This window comes from Pongo pygmaeus, chromosome 3, assembly GCF_028885625.2.
Source record: "Pongo pygmaeus isolate AG05252 chromosome 3, NHGRI_mPonPyg2-v2.0_pri, whole genome shotgun sequence".
Classification (NCBI taxonomy): Eukaryota; Metazoa; Chordata; class Mammalia; order Primates; family Hominidae; genus Pongo; species Pongo pygmaeus.
The window spans coordinates 97025327-97049514 of NC_072376.2; the positions used below are offsets into that span (position 1 = coordinate 97025327).

At 37.2% G+C, this 24188-nt stretch overlaps 1 protein-coding gene across 3 annotated transcripts in view; it reads left to right on the forward strand.

The window, feature by feature from the left end:
• Positions 1 to 24188, forward strand: part of CDS1 (CDP-diacylglycerol synthase 1) — a 68058-nt gene that overhangs the window by 36615 nt on the left and 7255 nt on the right. For all 3 annotated transcript variants that reach the window (XM_063663836.1, XM_054484304.2, XM_063663837.1), the window contains exons 5-10: positions 61 to 200; positions 13168 to 13226; positions 15208 to 15290; positions 16627 to 16714; positions 20202 to 20270; positions 22127 to 22279. In XM_063663836.1, the coding sequence (XP_063519906.1) occupies positions 61 to 200; positions 13168 to 13226; positions 15208 to 15290; positions 16627 to 16714; positions 20202 to 20270; positions 22127 to 22279 (592 nt within the window). The remainder of the gene's footprint in view (positions 1 to 60; positions 201 to 13167; positions 13227 to 15207; positions 15291 to 16626; positions 16715 to 20201; positions 20271 to 22126; positions 22280 to 24188) is intronic.

A 24188-nucleotide genomic window follows, 5' to 3' on the forward strand; every position in this document is an offset into this window, starting at 1 on the left:
TTGAGTTTGAGGGGAAGGAAAGCTTCAAATATAGAAAAGCTAATTGTGTTTAAATTATAGGTACTTTCTATTGTGTGTAAACTACTTTTTCTATGGAGAGACTGTAGCTGATTATTTTGCTACATTTGTTCAAAGAGAAGAACAACTTCAGTTCCTCATTCGCTACCATAGATTTATATCATTTGCCCTCTATCTGGCAGGTAAGTTAAGGAATATTCTGTATTGATATATAGCTAACATATTTTCCATGTTTATTTTTATTTCTGTTATTTAAATTAGTAATTTTTTGGTTAAATTTTATTCCAGCCTCTCTTTTTCATTGTTTCTTGTGTATAAAGCTATTTCTTTCATCATATTCTTAAATAGCAATTATTCCCTTATAGTGGGTTTAAAAAGTGCTTGTTAAGAATCACTCCAGGCCAGGTGCGGTGGCTCGCTCCTGTAATCCCAGCACTTTGGAAGGCTGAGGCAGGCAGAACACCTGAGGTCAGGAGTTTGAGACCAGCCTGACCAACATGAAGAAACTCCGTCTCTACTAAAAATACAGAATTAGGCGGGCATGGTGGTGCATACCTATAATTTCAGCTACTCAGGAGGCTGAGGCAGGAGAATCGCTTGAACCTGGGAGGCAGAGGTTGCGGTGAGTCGAGCTCGTGCCATTGCACTCCAGCCTCGGCAACAAGAGCAAAACTCTTATCTCAAAAAAAAAAAAAAAAAAAAAGAATCACTCCATATATTTGAAAATTTTCTTTGCAAATTGTAGTAAAAAAACTTTTAAGTAAATAAAAATTATTAACCAAATTTAATTTATGAAGAAACTTTCACATATATATTGCTTTATTTGTCCCTAGGAAATAGAGCTTTTTCATGTAGAATTAATCAGGGTAATTAGGTTTTTTTTTGTTTTTTTTTGAGACAGAGTCTCACTCTGTTGCCCAGGCTGGAGCGCAGTGGCGTGATCTCAGCTCACTGCAACCTCCACCTCCTGGGTCCACGCCATACTCCTGCCTCAGCCTCCCGAGTAGCTGGGACTACAGGCCCCTGCCACCACGCCTGGCTAATTTTTTGTATTTTTAGTAGAGACAGGGTTTCACCGTGTTAGCCAGGATGGTCTCAATCTCCTGACCTCGTGATTCACCCGCCTCAGCCTCCCAAAGTGCTGGGATTACAAGCATGAGCCACCGCGCCCGGCCTAATTAGTTTTTTCGACATAGTTTATAATACATGCAACTGTTTATACTATGCTATGCCACATGTTTTTGTAATTTTTAAATTAAAAATTAGATTCTTAAGATAAAGTTAGAATTTACAGATATCTTTTCCATGAAATTTTACAGATCATAAAAATAACCCCTAAGAAATTGATTTTTTTAAATGTGCTTTTTAAAAACCAGATTGCTCATGTGAATTCTGGACCTACCAATTACTGGTTGAGTAAAGAGTGAGATATTTGGGCTGGGCGCGGTGGCTCATGCCTGTAATCCCAGTACTTTGGGAGGCCGAGATGCAGGGATCACCTGAGGTTGGGAGTTCGAGACCAGCCTGACCAACATGGAGAAACCCCGTCTCTACTAAAAATACAGAATTAGCCGGGCATGGTGGCGCGTGCTTGTAATCCCAGCTACTTAGGAGGCTGAGGCAGGAGAATCACTTGAACCTGGGAGGCGGAGGTTGCGGTGAGCTGAGATTGCACCATTGCACTCCAGCCTGGGCAACAAGAGGGAAACTCCATCTCAAAAAAGAAACAAACAAACAAAAATGAGATATTTAATTAATTTCTCTGTGCTTCAGTTTCTTTGTAAAGCACTTAGAATAGTACCTGGCACTACTTAAATTTTTTTTTATTATTATTTTCACTTTAAAAGAAGGACATGAAATTTGTGAGTTTTCATGTTAGCTGTTAATAGTTATTGTTTTAGCTCCTAGGAGTTTCCCAATAAATGAATTTTTCTCCTGGTACAATCATAGAAACTGGGTAATTCTTTTCCATTTCTCTTTAAAAATCTACAGAGTATGTGGGGAAGCATGTCCAGTCCTGTAGAAGTATGCTATTTCATTAAATAGTTATGATGTTCTTCATGGTGCTCCTCAGCTCCTTCAGTTCCTAGGCCTTCTAATTCTAAAAAGCCAGAAAGTGAAATACAATCTGAAATGATAATGGGAATTTTCAGAGAATTTGTTTTGATGTAATGAGGAGGAATACATTTTCGAAGAATTTTCCACCTTTTACATTCAGGTCTTTTGTTACTTTTTAAAATTTTAAATTTCATTTTATTTTCCCAGGGATTGGGTCTCCCCATGTGGCCCAGGCAGGTCTCGAACTCCTGGGCTCAAGGGATCCTTCTGCCTTGGCTTCCCAAAGTGCTGGGATTACAGGCACGAGCCACTGCACCCAGCCTTTCGTTCAGAATTATTGTTCAGTTCAGCTTTCCAAATCTGTTCCTTCATTTAAAAAAACTTTTCACTGCTGTATCTATAGAAAGTACATTCATAGAAATAGGTATTGAAAAATTTCTACTCTTTTAAGGGTATTCATATGATGATAGTTGGTCCATTTTAAATTCTGACCAATTGGAAGGATTATGATCATGGAGAGATTATGATTGTTATCAGCTAAGAAGATCATACTAAAATTTTGGAGAATAAAACACTTGACTCTGATTCTGTGTTTATCAAAGCACATTTGTGCATTTTCTTGGTATTCTTTGTAGAAACTTTGAGCATTTTCTCTCGTTTACCAAACCAATAAGTTGGATTTATTTTGTTAAAGGTAAGGTAGATTCTGGAATGGATTCTTTTGTATTACGGGAGAGAAGAATGTACTACCTTCTCAGTTTATATTTAAAGTAACAAGACTTCTGGCATTTTGAGTTTTGATAATAATAGTAACAGTCAAAGTGTCTATGGTATCTTCTGTTATTGAACCCAACACTTTATTTCATGTGATTATTCTTGTAATTATTTAAAAACAACTGCGGGCCGGGTGTGGTGGCTCACACCTGTACTCCCAGCACTTTGGGAGGCTGAGGCAGGCAGATCACTTGAGGTCAGGAGTTTGAGACCAGCCTGGCCAACATGGCGAAACCCCATCTCTACTGAAAATACAAAAAAAATTAGCCGGGCGTGGTGGCAGGTGCCTGTAATCCCAGCTATTTGGGAGGCTGAGGCAAGAGAATTGCTGTAACCTGGGAGGCAGAGCTGAAATTATGCTGCTGCACTCCAACCTGGGCGACAGAGCAAGACTCCATCTCAAAATAATAATAATAATAAAAGAACAGTTGTGGTTAATTAAAACATAAATCATTTCTATCATTAATATCTGCACATTAGTTTTCAAACTGATTTTCAAAAGAATTATGATGTAAACAGCAACCCTGTATCCCACCGCTTTGAGATTTTTTTCCTTTTCTCTAAGTAATAGGCCTATTTATTAGTTTACTTTAGGCATTATCTATTGACTTCTTGTTATAACCTACCTCACTTCTTCATACTCAGTTTTTTTATAGTCATAGTTTGCATTAAGTAGGTACCTAAAATATCACTTCCTGTAGAGCCAAATAGTATCTATGATTACATTTCCTTCTTTTACAACTTTTTGTTTTTCCCGAACTGAGGAACTGCTTCACCTTCTCTTTCCCATATTTGCTATTTTCAGTGTAGAGATCCTTAATTTTTCCTTCAGGTTTGCCCCATGTCTGTTGGTAGTATTTTCAGATGTTTACACAAGTCAGATAGTATATCAATTGCCTTTTTTCCTGGAGACTTCTGTGCCAGAGACCTCTGCATTCCTGTTCCTGTGTGAGCTGGCTGCATATGGGCCCACTGCTGAGCTGTCCTCATGATTTGAGCTGGTTTCTTCCATCCCAGGTCTTCCATCTCTTGGTTAACACCCTCACTTTGCTGAAGCATGGCCTGCTGTAGTTTCTTATGAAATGATGTGTAGAAGGTAGATGTCTTATGTTTGTGCATTTCTAAAGATATCTTTAGTCTTTTCTCACAGCCGATTGCTTTGGCTAGGGCCCATACTTATTGTTAGACTTTTACTTAATAATCCAGGTCAGAAGCCTAGGCCTCAGTCTTGCCTTCCACGGGGACTTTTCTTCCTAGTTTCTCTAGCAAATACGTTTAGGCACCTGTAATTTCTCAGGCCTACTAACAGTTTTCTATCTTTCAAATTTTTTAGACATGTTTCTTCTTTTCTCCTTGACATTTTTTCAGTTTTCTTTGTTCTTGCGGGGCTTCCCCTTAATTTATTTTAATGTTATTTTGCAGGGATACCAGGATGGAATACAAACTGTCATTTAAAAACAAAAAGCCTTAACTAGTTTTGTTTTTCCCTTGGCTTAGAACAATTTGTTATTTTCGCTCAGTCCTGCGGATTGGCGGGCTTAACTTAGCAGTTCTAACCCCAGGCCTCTCACGTGGTTGCCGTGAGACAGAGGCCGGTGCTCATGTCTTGAGTGGGTTGGACATCAAAGATGGCTCCTTTTCATGACTGCAGTTCGTGCCGCTTGCTGACTTGGGCACTGACCTGTGGCCCCTCCATGTGGCTTGGATGGGACAGGCAGCCTGGGTTCTGAATGGGGAGCATGCCAGAAGCCAGGTGTTTCAAGAGGCCTAAACTAGTTTTTGTTTTTTTTTTAAACGTTTTTTTTTTTTTTTAATGAAAATATATGCCCATGATAAAAATTTGGACTAGAAAGGAGTATTCGATGAAATCTTCCTCCACCTCAGAGCCTTACTTATGATATCTGGAGGCTTACTACTGTTATTCCAGAAATTGTCTGAGTATTCAAGCTTTTATGTTTATATCTCCCTCCCTTTTTCTTATATAAGTATCTCTTCTGTACCATTTTTCCACTTCATATATTAATAGCTTATAGATGGATTTATATTGGCACGTCTACATCTATCATTGTATCCATATCTACAGTTACATCTATATTGATATACAGCAATAGCTGAGAGGTAGAATGTCGGCATATAAGGAGATTACTGTTTTCCCCTTTGGTTTTGCTATAATTTATGCTTGAGAATAACGTCTCAATTGACTGTGGACCGATAGTGTAGTTCATTTTCTTTGTTGTTTCTTTTTATATATTTTGTCTTTGATAGCCTCCCAACCAGCCCCTTTTTAGTAATTCTTTGTTTCATGTGTGACTTTTGGACTCTACTTCTATACAATACAATCAGTGTTTCATCTTTTTTTTTTTTGAAACAGAGTCTCACTCCGTTGCCCAGGCTGGAGTGCAGTGGCATGATCTCGGCTCATGGCAACCTCTGCCTTCTGGGTTCAGGTGATTCTCACGCCTCAGCCTCCCAAGTAGTTGGGACTACAGGCATGCACTACCGCGCCTGGCTAATGTTTGTATTTTTAGTAGAGATGGAGTTTCACTATGTTGCTCAGGTTGGTGTCTAACTCCTGGGCTCAAGTGATCCTCCTGCCTTGGTCTCCGAAAGTGTTGGGAATATGGGCGTGAGCCACCATGTCTGGCCTGGTATTTCTTCATTTTTCTAACAGTATACTTATTTCTGCCATGTAGAGACCAGCCCCACAGGGTCGGTGGGTCTCTCCCCGTGTGCGGAGACGAGAGAGTGTAGAAATAAAGACACAAGACAAAGAGATAAAAGAAAAGGCAGCTGGGCCCGGGGGACCACTACCACCAAGTCGCAGAGACCGGTAGTGTCCCCAAATGTCTGGCTGCACTGTTATTTATTGGATACAAAGGAAAAGGGGCAGGGTAAGGAGTGTGTCATCTCCAATGATAGGTAAAGTCACGTGGGTCACGTGTCCACTGGACAGGGGGCCCTTCCCTGCCTGGCAGCTGAGGCAGAGAGAGAGGGAGAGAGAGAGACAGCTTACGCCATTATTTCTGCATATCAGAGACTTTTAGTACTTTCACTAATTTTGCTACTGTGATCTAAAAGGCAGAGCCAGGTGTACGGGATGGAACATGAAGGTGGACTAGGAGCGTGACCACTGAAGCACAGCATCACAGGGAGACGGTTAGGCCTCCGGATAATTGCGGGCGAGCCTGACTAATGTCAGGCCCTCCACAAGAGGTGGAGGAGTAGAGTCTTCTGTAAACTCCCCCGGGGAAAGGGAAACTCCCTTTCCCGGTCTGCTAAGTAGCAGGTGTTTTTCCTTGACACTGAGGCTACCGCTAGACCATGGTCCGCCTGGCAACGGGCGTCTTTCCAGACGCTGGCGTTACCGCTAGACCAAGGAGCCTTCTGGTGGCCCTGTCCGGGCATAACAGAAGGCTTGCACTCTTGTCTTCTGGTCACTTCTCACTGTGTCCGCTCAGCTCCTATCTCTGTATGGCCTGGTTTTTCCTAGGTTATGATTATAGAGCGTGGATTATTATAATATTGGAATAAAGAGTAAGTACTACTAATGATTAATTATATTCATGTATAATCATATCTAAGATCTATATCTGGTATAACTGTTCTTGTTTTATATTTTATTATACTGGAACAGCTCGTGTCCTTGGTCTCCTGCCTCGGCACCTGGGTGGCTTGCCGTCCACATGCCTTAGACATATTTTACCATTTCTTATTTTACACTCATAGAATCACAGAAACTTATTGGAAGTCGTCAAAGTCATTCTTTGAGCAAACATTTCAGTGTTTTCCAAATGCTACGTACTGTGAATGATGTTGAGGATATAAAGGGAGATGAAGCGATTGTGTGCCTTCCAGGGTCTTGAAGCTGGTGAGATGTGAGTCTTCTAGTTCATTGCTGAAATGTGAACAAGTCCTGGCAGGAGCATGAAGAAGAGGAAGGAAGGTCATGGAAGCCCTTTGAGAAGAGATGACAGGTTTCATGAAAAGGAAAGAGCAAGCAGGCAGTTGCCAGGTATCGGATAGTAGAAAAGTCCATTCCAGGCGGAGGAACAGCTGTGCAGGCATGAGAATGAGAAAGGATTGCATGTTTTGGGTTCATGGAGGCATTGAAGATAGGGAAGGTAGGCAGGAGCCACATCTTGAGAAAATCTGTATGTCATGGGAAAGGTTTGGACTTTATATCTGGGAAAACATTGGAGGATTTTAAGCTAAGAAATGATATAACCAGATTTGTAATTAAATGAAGTAGGTTGGGAGACATTATCAGGCAGACTAGATAGGAAGTTACTGCTGTAATCCACACTAAATATAGTAAGGACCTAAACTCTTCTGGTTTGTAGTTAATACTAAATGAGTAATAAGTTAGAAAATAGGCCGGGCGCGGTGGCTCATGCCTGTAATCCTAGCACTTTGGGAGGCCAAGGTGGGTGGATCACCTGAGGTCAAGAGTTCAAGACCAGCCTGACCAACATGGAGAAACCCCATCTCTACTAAAAATACAAAATTAGCCGGGCATGGCGGCGCATGCCTGTAATCCCAGCTACTCGGGAGGCTGACGCAGGGGAATCGCTTGAACCCAGGAGGTGGAGGTTGTGGTGAGCCGAGATCATGCCATTGCACTCCAGCCTGGGCAGCAAGAGCAAAACTCCATTTCAAAAAAAAAAAAAAACATAGAAAATAAAAATACCACAGGCTGATCATAGAACCCAACTGCTATTTTATGACAGTCTTTGAAAAGTTGTTTCTATATCACAAGTTATTGGCTTAAAATGCACTTCTTTGTTGAGATAATTGCATATTCACATGCAGTTGTAAGAAATAATAGATCCTTTTACACTTTGCTCAGTTATCATCAATGATAGTATTTTGCAAAACTATAGTACATCACACTAGGATATTGACATCATTACAGTCACACAAATGTACTTTTTGTTTGTTATTTTGAGCTAGGATCTCACTATTTTCCCACGCTGGTCTTGAATTCCTGGACTCAGCTTACCCTTCTGCCTCAGACTTCTTGGTAGCTGGGATTACAGGCATGTATTACCACGCCCAGCTCTACAGATATACTTTAAAAATGCAACCTCATAGTAAGCTAGGAGCTACTCAGTTAAATGATGTAACTTCCAGTATAAAACAGGCATAAAATACTATATGTCTATTATCATTTTAAGGGTGGCCTAAAAATGGCTCGGTTAGACCAGAAGCACCCATGGTGTACCTCTCTTGTTTATTTAATTCCCAGAGCGCAGTGCAGGCCTGGCATTGAGGGTCCGACTATGTATTTGTTGGATAAATGATTAAAAGGCTGAGAACATGCACATCCACACACAGTGCTTCTTAATGATATTTTCTTAGTATCAGTGTTTTGTTTGCTGAGTCTTGAGGCCTTAGTGGCTACTCTTGAAGTGCTTAGCAACATTTGTGAGCTTAGTCTAGCAAATGGAGTTAGACTTTGAAACAGGACTATGGAAATAGAGAGTATGCTAACATTGAGATATTTGTACCTTTCTTTCCAATTATGCTGTAGAAATCTTTGGAATCCAAGTCTTTTTTGTTAAACAATATTCCAAGTGCCCTGTGAAAATTTTAGTTCTATTACAGTGGTCAAATGACTTCAGAAAATGTATGTCTTACCAGATTTAAAAAGCAGAGACAGTTCAACTTACTTCATTGACATTGAATTTTATTTAAATAAAATGTAGGTATCTCCAATTCTGACCCCCTCATGGAGGTCCATGAAATTAAATGACTTGTTTAATATTATACAAAATGTCTCACTGACTAGGGCCTAGAAGTCATATTGACATTTAGATAATTTTGTTACAAAATGAGTTTGACTGATAGCAGAGAAAATCAGGGAGACTAAAAATAATAAGACAAACGTTTTCTCTAGAGTCTAGATATATATTAAAAAGAACTCATCAACTTGGTTATTTGGAATTGGGGCTCTTTAGAAACCAGAGCAAGTCATGCAATTATATGGTTAGCAGTGATGTGTAAACAAACTTAAGGTGTTTGACCCTTAATATCATCACCTTACATTTCTTTATCCAACTACAGTGATGTGCATATTATATTTAATAAATTATTTTTGCTGTATTTGTGTATGCATAGCTATTTTGATTTCTTTAAAGTTCTTATGGAGATAATAAGATTGAATGTAATGCAAGAAAATTGGTGGACATATAAAACTAAGTTATAGCCAAAATTAATGCATAATTAAGATGTTTTCCTCAAACATCCTGAGTATCTTTTATATCAGAGGATATTAATGAAATCTTTAGAAAAGTGTCACAAATAATTCACAAAAGACTGTATCTCCAAAACTACTTAAAATTTCTGAATTAAAGACTACTAAACTCTATACACATGCTAGTATTGGTTCTAAACCTTAGACTAACCATTCAGATTAATAGAAAACTTTTAAAAATGTTAACTAATATGATGATTGGTTTGTATGGTAATCTCTACAATGCATATTCATTTAAAACTTTTTCAGAACAACTCAGTTATAGCCTGGTGTCTGAATAAAGGCACACAATGCAGTGTGATTTTGAATTTATTTAATTTGATGCTAGAAAGTTTTGACGGTTTAGGCAAGTATAATGAAGAATATAACCAAGCAGAAGAATGGGGGATGAGTCAGAAACTTTAGTATTCAATCTTGGGCTCATCCTACTGTCTGTTTTTTGAATTAAGGGCTATATGTGTTTACTAAATTTTGACTAATCATCAATGGTAAATTTTAAAAACAACTTTATTTTTTCTTTGTTTTCGGTGTCTTCAACAAGAGCAAGAGCTCCTGAATGGCAGTGCCTATCTTATTCATTTTTGCATCTTGTTTCTAGCATATCGAAGGTGCTTGATAAATATTTTTTATCTATTTTTCTGAAATTCCCTCTGTGTCATCTATTGGGCTTTTCAGTATCTTGTGTTTTTTCCTTTACTTTTCCTGACCCCCTTAAAAATCTTCATCCTCTTCTTCTTCCTTTTTAAAGAAATTTTTAAAGAGATGGTGACTTGCTTTGTGGTCCAGGCTGGAGTATAGTAGCTTGATCATAGCTCACTGCAGCCTCAAACTCCTGGGCTCAAGTGATCCTCCAGCCTCAGCCTTTCAAGTAGCTGGGACTGCAGGTGCGTGCCATCCTGCTCAGCTAATTTTTACTTTTATTTCATAGAGACAGGATCCTGCTGTGTTGCGCAGGCTGGTCTTGAACTCATGGCCTCAAGCAGTTCTCCTTCCTTGGCCTCCCAAGGTGTTGGGATTACAGGCATAGGACGCTGCACCTGGATTCTCTTGTTCTTTTTGAATATACCTCTCTTTAATTTGTTGGGTAACTGGTTCTGCTTAATCACTGGAGAACTCTTTGATGCTGGGCAACGAGATGTACGTATCTTTGTATTGAGAACACCAGGCACAATACTATGTAGATAAATGATGATAAGTATAACTTTTATATAATAAACGATGATAAGTATAACTTTTATATAAAGAACTATATATTAGGAGGCCTTTTCAGTACTTTTATTTATAGTACTGCAACACATTCTGTGATTTTAATTTAGAAATAGTCATACAAGCATTCTTTGTTAATCAGGGAAAAAAAAACCCTATGGATCCAATTGTACAAAAAGTGATCCTTTCCACAGATTTATTAAAATATAAATGTATTTTTAAGTATTTAAACATAAAATGTTAATATGTCCATATAGTTGTGAATGAGAAAGATTAAGTTCATATGTTTCTTTTTTACAATGTTTTTCTTTAAAAAATAATACACAGTTGGCCCTCCTATATCCATGGGTTTTGCATCAATATGGATTGAAAATATTCTGAAAACAAACAAACAAACAAAAAACCACAATGGATGATTGTGTCTTTATTGAACATGTATAGGTTTGTTTCTTGTCATTATCCCCTGAAAAATACAGTCTAACAACTATTTATATAGAATTTACATTGTATTAGGAATTATAAGTAATCTAGAAATGATGTAAGATACACAGGAGGATGTAAGTAGGTTATATGCAAATACTATACCATTTTATATAAGGGACTTGAGCATACATGGATTTTTGTCCTTTGGGGATCCTGCAACCAATCACCCAGGGATACTGAGAGATGACTATATTTAGCCTCAGCTATGCTAGGAAAACGTTTTATACCTCCCCCTTCCTCCAAGTCAGAGAACTGTATTATCTTTCTGTATCTAGGAGTCAGACAATTATATCCCATAGGTGAAATTGGATTAGGTAAACGTGAGTTGCCAAGGTTGTCCTGGATAAAATGTCCATTAGGAAAATGTTAAATGATTCTACTGGTAATTGTGTTTGAAGAAATGTAAGTAAGGGTGAATGGTGTTATCATTTCAAGAAAGAGAAAATCATCTATTTTGGAGTAGTATTTGTGAGTAGATAATTCATAGTTAATGATATTGAGAAGTTCCCAAGGCTGTGCTGGGAGAGTCAAGGGGTCTGTTTGGACAGAAAAAACGGTTTCTGTCTTGTGTCTCTGCTTTGCCCTTACCCATTGGCCTTTGAACCAAGTCCAGTCCACGTTCACCTTTAACCATGGATCAGTGGCACAAAAACAGCATAGAAATTATGTTATTACTTGAGCTTCAAGATAAGTCTACCTTCTGTAGAAGAAAAACTCAAAAGCAGGAATTTTTAAAGGAATCTTTCATACAATTGGTAATTTTGATGCCATTAATTTCATGTTTTAGTATCTCTGTCTCTCTCATTCTTTCTCTCTTTCCTTCTTTCTCTCAATAAAGTGACACAATGGCTTTCATTTGTGCCTCCACTTAGAAAATGTGTCCCTATTGCTTGTGCAGGCCAGTTAGTTGGATTACCTCATAGATGACAAATAGGAGGTAAGATAGGATTGGGGTCAGTATTCATTCTCTTCATTTTGTCATGGTCCTTTATGCTTTGACATTTCAAATTGATCATCAAAAGTAGCGAAAGGCAGCTGCTGTTTGATTCTTTGCTTGGTGAGAGTAGTAATACCCTTGTTTACTCTGCTGGTAGAATTGCCTTGGTAAGTATAACTTGGATATGCAAAGTCTAGTATTTATTTTATATAGAAATTGATCAACTGAAAATTCAATTTCTCTCTTGGAGAACTCACTCTTTAAAGATACTGCAGAGGCTGGGTACAGTGGCTTACACCTGTAATCTTGATACTTTGGAAGACCAAGGTGGGAGGATCGCTTGAGGCCAGGAGTTCAAGGCTGCAGTGAGCTGTGATTGTGCCACTGCACTCCAGGCTGGGCCACAGAGTGATACTTGACTCAAAAAAGAAAAAAAAAGGATGTTGCAGAATAGAATGCATACATAGCCATTTATCTGAAATTAAATTTGGTTTATATATTTTCAATATCCACCTCTGTAAAATAAACATATCTTTAGACATTTACTGGTATTTTTGGCAAGAAGTGATTCATATTGCCTCCCATTATTTTAGTATATGATTATTAGATTTCACTTAATTGGTTAGAATTTAATAAATTATTGTAATAAATTTGTAAAATGTAAACATAAATACAAATACTGTTTGTAAATCTTTACATTATTAAGAGTATTACATTTTACTATAATTATTGTATGCTTTTGATAAATTGCAAATTGCTCTTAGCCTGAATTTTGCTGATCTCAGTTCATGGAACCACGTGACTCCTAAGGGTCAATAGGATTTTAGTGTTTATTTTCTAGCCCTGTGATCCTCAGTAAATTAATAAAGCCCTTTGTGCATTTTTCCTCATCTTTAAAATGGAGCTAATAATGAGTACCTATATTATAGGAATTTTGAAAGGATTAAATGAATTGGTAATAAAGGATTAATTATCATTAATGATAAAATGCTTAGATAAGAGCCTAGAAAGAGTAAGCATTCAATAGACTTTAGCTGCTATAATAGTTATTATTAATTTTTCTGTTATGTAGAGATTGAGAACATTCTGTACATACACTTGATGCATTGTTATAGCAAATAAATACTAGTTAATTTAAATTTAAGATCTGTTTTCCATGCCCACATATTAGCAAGGAACTAATTAATTGAATTAATGCAGAGGATGTTTATTGAATTTGTGCCATGGAATGTATTAGGCACTTTGGAGAGTAAAAGATTGTTTCCCTCAAGAAACTTACTTTAAATGCTTAATATAAGATAGTAGGAGAGATGGCATCTGAGTAAGTAGCTAAAATATGCCTAGCTGTGATACAGGAAATTGGTTTATTTGGGCTTAGGGAATCTTAACCCTTTGTACCAGATTGTACAACGAGCACATGTTTTTTGTTCTTGAACAGGTTTCTGCATGTTTGTACTGAGTTTGGTGAAGAAACATTATCGTCTGCAGTTTTATATGGTGTGTATTAACTATTATTCCTTAGTCATTATCTGTGATAAAAACCCTTAACTTTTTTTTTTCTGTAGTGAGAAGATACAGTCGAATCTGCTAGCTGTTGTTTTACATGAATGTGAGGGATATTTGGATTTCAGATGACCATTAGATATAAACTATTAAAGTTGAGAAGTTTGTGAGGATTTTAAAATTTTAACTGTTTTCAAAGTTTACTAAAAACTTTCTTTGAATATTTTCAAATGGTGTAAAGTTAAAGTTCTTGGCTTCCTTAAATTTGTAGAAATTTGAAGAATTTTCTTAGTCTCCGGGACAGTTACTATGTCTGAGAAACATCTACCATATTGTTCTATGAAAGTAACTATGTTTACTTGCACTTGGCGTGAGCATAAAGCAAGCAGAGCATGTATTATCTTGGTGGTTATGGTTAGTCATAGAATTGTGTAATTCTTTTTGGCATAAGATGTTTTGTTCAATGTACCAAAGCCTGTCTTAAGAAATGTATCACTTTACATATGAACTTTTTTTATTTTCTTAAACTGTAGCTAGTACGACTGTGCAATGCAGTGTAGTATTCAGATCTGTAAATTCATGTGATAGTGAGGCTTATTTTGGACTTGGAATATATTTTCTGTTCTTTATGCTTAGCTTTTCTCCATTAAGACATCTGCTGAACATAATTGCTGGGAAATTGTTGTGTTTCTTATATTTCTAATTTAAGGGAATCTGAGCATGAAGAGTAAAATTCTTAGTGAATTTTATATAGAAACAAGACAAGTAAAAATAGTAGAATATCCAGTGAAAATGTAAATGGCATCTATTGGAAAAAATTTAATTATGCATTTTTAAGCAATCAGGGTAAAAGAGAATTGGATCTTTTAAGCAGATAAAAATAGAAGAAAATAAAGCAACCAATATAATATGGTTGCTTAAATGGGAAACAGGTTTATTAAGAATAAATCAAAAGGCCAAGCGCCAATGGCTCATGCCTGTAATTGCAACACTTTGGGAGGCCAAGGCAGGCGGATACCTTGAGCCCAGGAGTTTGAGACCAGTCTGAGCAACATGGCAATACCCCATTTCTACAGAAAATATGAAAATTAGCCAGGCATGGTGGCATACACCTGTGGTCCCAGCTACTGGGGAGGCTGAGGCAGGAGGATCACTTGAACCTGGGAGGTCAAGGCTGCAGTGAGCTGTGATCACACCACTGCCCTCCAGCCTGGGTGACTAGAGTGAGACCCTGTCTCAAGGGTGGGGGTCCAGGGAGAATAAATAAAAATCTTAAGAATTTTTAAAAGTAATTTTATGAATTTCAATCAAAATTATAAGACTCATACATGGAAACCATATTGATTATGTTAAAAGTGGCCATCTCTCAGGCTAGATAGAATTGGCAAAACACAAAGGTCTTTAAAAATTTGAAATTGAATACTGTCATTGAACAGACCTGTCACGATCACCCTTCAAGTATGACAGATAGAGTTTAAGGGCAATTGAACCCTGCTGGTTTGAATCATTTGAAGTTAGAAATAACTCTTTATGGGAAAAAGTTACCATAATAAACTCTGAAAGAAAAGGAATTTTTTAGCATTTTTTTTTTCGTAACTGCAGAATGCAGCCAGAGTAAAATGTTCCCCTTTAAATGCTAAACCAACAACAGAAATCTCTCATTATCACTTAACTCTAATGATTCAAGATAATGGTTTATTTTTTATATGTTTTAAAAGTTAGTACTATATCTATTATTAGAATTCTATTTGTATATAAATTAAGGTTACTTTGTTAAATGTTTTCATTATTTTAAGGTTCCAGTAGGCAACAAAACAAACATAATTTACTAACAGTGTTTTTATTTTATATGACTCTAACTTGTGCATTTTGACCAAAAGTCATGGTAGAAATTTGGGTTTCAAATCGCTGTTGCTTCTTCAGCTGCACTGATCAGTTGTGTTCACTAATTTTTGTATTGTTGGGCTATTAACAGTTCGCATGGACTCATGTCACTTTACTGATAACTGTCACTCAGTCACACCTTGTCATCCAAAATCTGTTTGAAGGCATGATATGGTAAGGCAACAGAATTATGCTGCTTTATAAGTATGTCATAGCACTTTTATAGCTCTTTAACATTGGACAGTGTCTTACAGATTTCTACTAAAATGTACTGTTTGTTGTTCTTATATTCCATTAAACTATCTTACTGAGTTTTGCTTACTATTTGACAACTAAAGACAAAATGCTTCATTAACAACTGGATACCATTCTTATTCAAGTTCCAAATACAGGAAGTTCCCATAAAAGACCCAAACAATTAATTACATTTTCAGGTGTTAATAAATCCTAATGTGACTTTTCACAAAAGATAGACTTTAAATATAATATTTATTAAGATATTATTTACATAGAATGCAAAAAAATATAAAACTTTGCCTATTAGTAACTACTGTGAAGAAATGCATGTTTTTCTAGGTGAAAGTTGGGTAGGTTTTCTACTTTGCTCTTGTGTAGGAGTGGGTTTCCAGATTGTAGAAGTTAATTGCTCTATGGCAGTGGCTTGCATATTCAGAAAGCATTTTTGTTAGGTAAAAAGTATAAAACAATATACTTAAAAATTAGTTGGAATGGAGAAAAAGCTTAAGATTAAAAAAAAAATTCTGACCGTATTTTTCCCACACTCATTTTAAACTCATTAATTAAAATCTTTTACAGTGGATGGGTTTTGTCAAGATAAATTGTATTCCCTTGACAGCTTTATGTCTTTTTACCAAGGGTGTGGGTGTGTCTTTGTGTGTGTGTGTCTCTGTGTGTGTGCAAAGTAATTGGAATCATTTTAAGATTGTCTTTCATGTATTGTACAGACTTTTCATTGATGGGGCAGTTACTGAAGTAAGTAGATTCTGTACATTCAGTAGGGTTTACTGAAATCATAAGCTAAGATAGAATTAAAATTAATAATTGAGAATATGTATTAAGAGCTTGATATAAATTTATCAGATTATGTTCTGTCTAAAGAAATGACTCATTTTCATATTAAAAGGCTGGTTTTCTTAAGATTAGCTTTCAGTCTGCCTTTTATTTTTTATTGTAACATGTTCCTCATAAAACTAAAATGAAAACATCCGTAACTGTAGAAATCAATAATTTAATATTTTCCTTAGCAGTATTTTCCTAGCATGTTAGTTTATTTTTAGATTTTGCTCTGTTTAAATTGGTAAGTGGGCAGATTTGGTTGATATTTATCATTTCTCCTGTTTTGGCAAGTGTTATGTTCTGGGTAGGCTGCAGTGCAATCCAAAGGGTTATTCTGATGGTTCATTATGAATCATAATCTTTCCGAATATCTGCCACTTACTCACGTGAACTTTTTTCTGCTGACTTTTTTTTTTTTTTTTAAAAAAAACAGGTTCCTTGTTCCAATATCAAGTGTTATCTGCAATGACATAACTGCTTACCTTTTTGGATTTTTTTTTGGGAGAACTCCATTAATTAAGGTAATGGCAAAATTTTATAAGCAAGCCACTATGTAACCTTAAAGATTAGCCACTGGAGAACATTTCCAACAACCTGTGCTGTTGTGCATTTTTTATTTTTGAGGTGATTTGATTTTCCTTAGCTGCATGGTGCAGAAGCAGGAAACCATATTTCTCAGTACTTCCATCTGGGTTCTTCATCAGCTCTTCTGTTGGCTCCTCAGGAAGGGCATGACTCCATCAGTCTGCCTGCCGCCCGCCCGCCCGCCCTCCTTCCTTCCTTCCTTCCTTTCTTCCTTCCTTCCTTCTTTCCTTCCTTCCTCCCTCCCTCCCTCCCTTTTCATCTTCATTTTATCTTTATGTGATTTCTTTTCTTTCCTTTTTTTTTTTTTGAAGATGGGGTCTTGCTTTGCCACCCAGGCTGGAGTACAGTGGCGCTACCATGGTTCACTGCAGCTTCCACCTCCCAGGCTCTAGCAATCTTCCCACCTCAGCCTCCTGAGTAGCTGGGGCTTCAGGTGCCACCACACCCGGCTAATTTTTGTATTTTTGGTAGAGACAGATTCTTGCCATGTTGTTCAGGCTTGTCCCAAACTCCTGGGCTCAAGCAGTCTGCCCATTTCAGCCTCCCAAAGTACTGGGATTAAAGGCGTGAGCCACCGCCCCTGGGCTCTGTGTTTTTTTCTCTCAGCCATTGGTGCAGTTCTTCTTTATCCTCCTTTCCAGCAAGCCTATACACAAGCCTTTTCCTTGACTGTCCTCTCCCTTCAACCTGTCGCCTTACCTGTCCCCTCCTTTACCAAACTTTCTCAAAGAAGAGATTATATAATACCACCTTCACATCCTCATATCCATTTGTGTGACTTTTTATATCCAAACTCATATCAAAAGAAGATTTTGGGGACCTACAATAAAATACTAATAAAATACAAGTAATAATGAAAGGGAAAGGAAAATACACATGAGTAGACCATGTTGTTTTGCTATAGAATTGGTTCTATTTATGGGCAATGGAGGTAAAGACGGAAATGAACTAAATTATATAGTTCTCATTTGGGAGAAGAAATAAACTAATTCTTCATGGAAATCAAATCATTTTCTAGAACTGATTTCTTCTAAAAGAGCTCTTCTTTATTTTTATTTAGTTTTTATTTGTTTTTGGAGACAAAGTCTTGCTCTGTCACCCAGTCTGTAGTGCGGTGGTGCAATCTGGGTTCACTGCAACCTCCGCCTCCTGGGTTCAAGTGATTCTCCTGCCTCAGCCTCCCAAGTATCTGGGAATACAGGCAGCTGCCACCATGCCTGGCTAATTTTAGTATTTTTAGTAGAGACAGGGTTTCACTGTGTTGGCCAGGCTGGTCTAGCACTCCTGACCTCGAGTGATCTGCCTACCTCGGCCTCCAAAAGTGCTGGGATTACAGGTGTGAGCCACCACACCTGGCCTAAAAGAGCTTTTCATGTTGGAGTTTCAGATAAGATTCGCACATTTCACATTATTGGGTAAAGTTTTTAATAATGTTCCACAGACATATTATTACCTGGCTGTTTTGATATTGTTATATGAACGCAGTTTTGGAAGGACTGAGACAATTGTTCAGATATAAAGCCTTCTGTTTATTCAGAGTGGTATGAGGGTAGTTTAGTATTACCAGAGGAATTTGTGGACTGCCTATTCTTCCAAAAACCTCTGTAAACTCTTCCCCTCTTGGGGAGGAGCTCACAGAGAGCACCTGCTGAAAGCATCAGCACACAGAGAGCGTTGGGCTGAGCTGTATAAGGATACTGGTAAGCAAGCTGTATATTTTTAAAACGTTTCTAAAGCTGCTCCAGAGCACATGATTTACATATTCAAGAGTTCTACCCAGACTGAGAAGTTTTTGGCTTGGGAAGTTGTATTAGTTCATTCTCACACTGCTATAAAGAAATGCCAGAGCTTTAATTGGCTCATGGTTCTGCAAGCTGTACAGGAAGCATGGCTGGGGAGGCCTCAGGAAACTTATGATCTTGGCGGAAGGGGAAGCAGGCACATCTTACATGGTCAGAACAGGAGGAAGAGGGAGAGTGAGGAGGTGCCACACACTTTTCAACAACCAGATATCATGAGAACTCATGGGACAGCAGTAGGGGGATGGTGCTTAACCATTAGAGACTGCCTCCCTGACCCAGTCACCTCCCACCAGAACCCACCTCCGACACTGAGGATTACAAGTCGACATGACATTTGGGTGGAGACACAGATCAAACCATATCAGAAGCCTTCAAAAAGGCTGTTATAGCTGTGGAAGAACCTTAGCAACTGATTTTGAACACAGCCTTCTAGTGAATTTATCAGGCTGGATTAGTTGTATAATATACTTAGATAATTGAACTGTAAACCCCTAAATCGATATGATATGCATCAATTTAATTTGATAAGCTATCTTTACAATAATCAGCAGGCACTTTTGAATTTGAGTCTGCTCCTACTTCATGGCAGTGCTAGTGAATTACCCTAGGAGAAGGTGTGTCTGTCCCTTCTCTGTGGCAGAATTGTTATCAGATTTGTCAAGAAACCATTTCTGCCAACTGTTTTGGTTTGGGGCTTTATAAATATCAGGACAAGAAGTCTATGAAGAGCTCCTATAGGTTAACCCATAACCCATTTTAATCTTCAGAGACTTCATTCTGATATTTGGTTTCTGTCCCTCATTAATGACCCGCCACACATCACAGTCTTTATCTCCCCTGGGCAACAACTTTCACTTTTTGCTCCTGAATCTTTTCCTCCTGCCCCGACACCACTAACTTCTAGATTTTTTTCCAGATTTCTCTCCATGAATGGTCCATTGACTGGGCAGCAATAGCCTGAATCCAACACAAACAGTATCTCTTCTTTGAAGTACAACATGTTCCTTTCTTCTTGGAGATGGACATAAATTGTGAAAAAAGAGAGAAGGATATGTCAATACTTAAGCAAATACAGTATCTGGGGCTCTGGAGTATTTTGCCATATCAGAAGGAAGTCTGTGTGTATATAGCATATTAGGAATATGTGAAAATTATATGTGCTAAAATGTCCATGTTTTGTTGTACTGATTCTATTTTTGGCCAATAGCAGGTCAATACTGACTGTGTGTACTTGGAATGAATATGTCTCATTCTTATTCCAAGAACTTACACCAACTATTACCGGGTTTTATATTAGCATAAGAGTCATGGGACAGTTATTTTAGTATAGAGTTTATACTCTTTTGAGAGACAGAACAAATTTAGACCATTTAACATGAACAAACACATATTCACAGCATGTCAAATATTTGAGGGCCTACTATGTGTTTAAATATTATTAGAGAGATTTTCACTAGTAAATCAAGATCAGAGAAAAGGAAAAAGGGTTTTGAACTATTCCAATAAGAGAAAAGTAAGGAGAGATGTACAAGTTATTGAGGAAAGAGTTTTTTTATATATATATATATAGTGAGTTTTGTGAGTGCAGTAAAGCTTTTTAATTTTATTTGCCCTTTTTTAGTTGTCTCCTAAAAAGACTTGGGAAGGATTCATTGGTGGTTTCTTTTCCACAGTTGTGTTTGGATTCATTGTGAGTATTACTAAGATTTTTATTTTATATACATTTCGAAATATGATACCAAGCTTACTGGTCTAATTTTAAACCTAGAAAAATTAAACCACAAAATGCTAATAATGTATTTATTGAAACCTACTAAAAAGAACCAGTTCTGTACCTCAGCAGCCCTTATCCTGGCTACATATAGAATCACCTGAGAAGCTTAAACAAAATCTATGTCTCAGCCTTATCCCAGGCCAATTAACACCCCCAGGTAATTCTAATGGCCATCTGTGCTGTCTTGCTGACTTGCTGACTTGCTGCTGTGCTGTTGTGTTTGGTAGTTTCTAACAGCTATTCTGCCTTAGGTGGGGCACAAGTACTGGGACAGGTGGTGGCCTTGTGTAATAGCAGAGGATGCAAATACTATTGAAAAGCTCTGCCTTCTTAAACACATGGCGGCCACTTGGCTCAGTGGGTAGTTACTGTTGTGGGCCCAACTTGCAGAAACAGTCTAACTATAAATTATTAATATTTGCTTTTAGCATGTTAAATAGCTATTGTTCATGTTTTACAAATTAGTTTACAGTTATAGGATTTAGATTTTTATTAAAAGGTGTCTAGTGAGAATGAGAGTATAGTACCATAGCTGGATATAAGATAAATGTACAAAAAAGTACTGTCAGGAAGCTTTACTTTTCCTAGTTTCTGACAGTCGTGGTTACATTCTGTATCCAAATCTAGAGTACCTAGTAACAACATGAAGCCTGGAGAGAGTGAATATACAAATAAATGGAAATATGCCATGATCCTGGGTGGGGAAACCACCAGAATTCCTCCATTTAATTTATAAATTTAGTTCATTTCAATGAAAATTTTAATAAAATGTGATAAAATTATTCCAGTGTTTTTGTGGTAGAATATTGGTGAGATAATAATGGACAGATAGAAGAACGCAAAAGGATCCAATTTCATCCAATGTTTTTACATTACAATGCGATAATAATTAAACATTATGAAGTTAAATAGTGTAAGAATTTGTTATTATCAAAGACTAACTTGAAAATACCACAGGAATAGCCATGTTATTGGAAGAAAAGTAGGAGCTACCCCATAAGCATGTAATGCATGACAAAATAATGAAGGAAATTTCACATCTATATGAAATTATATATATATAATATATATAATAATATGTAATGTATATAATATATATTTTATATATATAAAATAAACTGGTTGTTTGGAAGCAAAATCAGTTTATATTCATTCTTAGTGTCTTGAATTTCTATTAATCATTCTCGAGCAGAATAATAGGGTGAATGGCTGCAAGAAAAGGAGAATAAGCTGTTGTCTAGCAATTTAAATTTATAACAGGATACCTTATTTTATGTATCTTACTTTCAAGGCTGTGGACAGCTAGTTTTAAAAATTGCAGTGGTGTGGCCAGGGAAAGAATAATTTAGTCAAAGTTTTCTGGGTTGGCTAAGAACAATGGTGTTTTTCACCTGTACTATTTTGTACTATTTTCATTGTAATTTTGAATTACTGGTTAATTATTAACTGATGAAATTAATAGAAGCTTGTGTGCAGTATACTTCAGTTCTTTATTCTCCTGTACTGTACAATTGTGATTATGCAGAGATTACAATCTTATTGATTTCAAAAAAAACTTTTTTTTTTCTAAAGGTCTTTTAAGTCTTTTACTAGGATAATTATGACCATTTAACTTTGAAATACATAGCAAAATATTAAGACAAAGAAATTCTGGCATTCTATCTCTGGCCTTTCTGATGTATAACTTAAAAGATATATATTTAGTCAATGTGTTATGAACTTTTGCTTTGTTTTTTTTTGTTTGTTTTGTTTTGTTTTGTTTTTAACACCAGGCTGCCTATGTGTTATCCAAATACCAGTACTTTGTCTGCCCAGTGGAATACCGAAGTGATGTAAACTCCTTCGTGACGGAATGTGAGCCCTCAGAACTTTTCCAGCTTCAGACTTACTCACTTCCACCCTTTCTAAAGGCAGTGTTGAGACAGGTACAGTAGAAATTCAAGATAAACATGGTTAGAGATCTTCTACTCTGAAGATTAAGCTTCCTTTATTATTTATTTATTTATTTATTTATTTAATGTATTGTTTGAGACAGAGTTTCCCTCTGTTTTCCAGGCTGGAGTGTAGTGGCATAATCTCACCTTACTGCAACCTTTGCTCAAGTGATTCTTATGCCTCAGCCTCCTCGGTAGCTGGAATTACAGGCGCTCGCCACCACATCTGGCTAAATTTTGTATTTTAAGTAGAGACAGGTGCTGCCATGTTGGCCAATCTGGTCTCAAACTCTTGGTCTCAAGTGATCCGCCTGCTTTGGCCTCCCAAGGTGCTGGGATTACAAGCATGAGCCATTGTGCCTGGCCTGAAGATTAATTAAGCTTTCTTTAAAAGTGGGATTCAGATTTGTACGAGAAACTGATTTCTGTAAAATTTTTAATTCTTTGATATAGCAGTGGTTTTAGTGTTAGCTTAAATGGATGAGAACGGGTTACAAATCAAATGGATCAAATGGTTTAGAATGTGTTTCTCATATCGCTGACATCAATTGGCGCAATTTAAAACTTAAAATTCACCAGTTTACCGAGTCCTTGATTTTTAGAGGACATTTATTATGGACAGAAAGTTGCTGCTTCTACAAATCAGTTTTCCTTCCAAACACAGTGCCTTCCTTGATAGGTATCTTGGAGGCCTTACACTAGAGGATGTTGACATGCCCTCCAGTAGAACCCTCCTGATTTGTGTCATCAGGTCTGGTGAGTGGCTGGTTAAAGTGAGGAATCAAATAATAGCATGGATGTCTGTATCTTTGTGCGCACACATGTACACCTTTGTATCTGAATCATTTTACGTAAAATCCATAATTTTTGAGAAGTAGCTTAACAAATTATTTCTCTCTCTGAGCGCTCAGTACGTGGTTTCCAAGAACTTTTTCAATGTTCAAGCCATCTGTTACCTGCTATAAAACTTTTTATACTGCTAGTGTTTGATTAGGAGCAAGGCTATTTATTGCTTTGAGAACAGGTCAAAAAATTGATGTCTCGGCCGGGCACATTGGCTTATGCCTGTAATCCCAACACTTTGGGAGGCCGAGGCAGGTGGATCACCTGATGTCGGGAGTTCCAGACCAGCCTGACCAAAAGGTGAAACCTGTGTCTACTAAACATAAAAAATTAGCCAGGTGTGGTGGCATACACCTGTAATTCCAGCTACTTTGGGGAGCTGAGGCAGGAGAATCACTTGAACCTGGGAGGCGGAGGTTGCAGTTAGCCGAGATTGCACCATTGCACTCTAGCCTAGGCAACAAGAGCGAAACTCCGCCTCAAAAAAAAAAAAAAAAAAAAAATTGGTGTCTCAAACATCTTTCTTCAACCAAAATGGGTACCTTTTGCACTGTCTATAAATTGTAGTTTCAGATTATTTAAAAAGGAGCAAGAACTACAAATTTGCAAAATAATTTGACTACAAAATTCTTCTCAGCTTTTATGATTGTCTCCCCAAATCTTTAGTGATTGTCTCACTGATGTTCATTTTGATAATAATCTTTAAGCAACTTATTTTTGTGTTTTTCCACAGCATTCATCTTAATTTTAGAGAAAAGTCCAACTTTTCCCTTATTTTATCATATAAAATTAAAGTGAAATAAAATACAATATTAAATTATATAATTACAGAAACAAAGCATTACTAGTTTAAAAAAATTTGGAAAATAACACAGCTGATTCTTGGTAAGAAGTAAAGTTCCTAGACAACCTGGAAGGTAGACTACCACGCTGCAAGATTTCAGTGTGCCAGTTGCCTGTCATTATGCTTACAGAGAGAAGGGAAAGTGCTGGCTAAGTAGAGGATGGTACAGAAGGCTTAAATAGACTTTTCTTCCTTAATCCTTAAAGTTTGAAA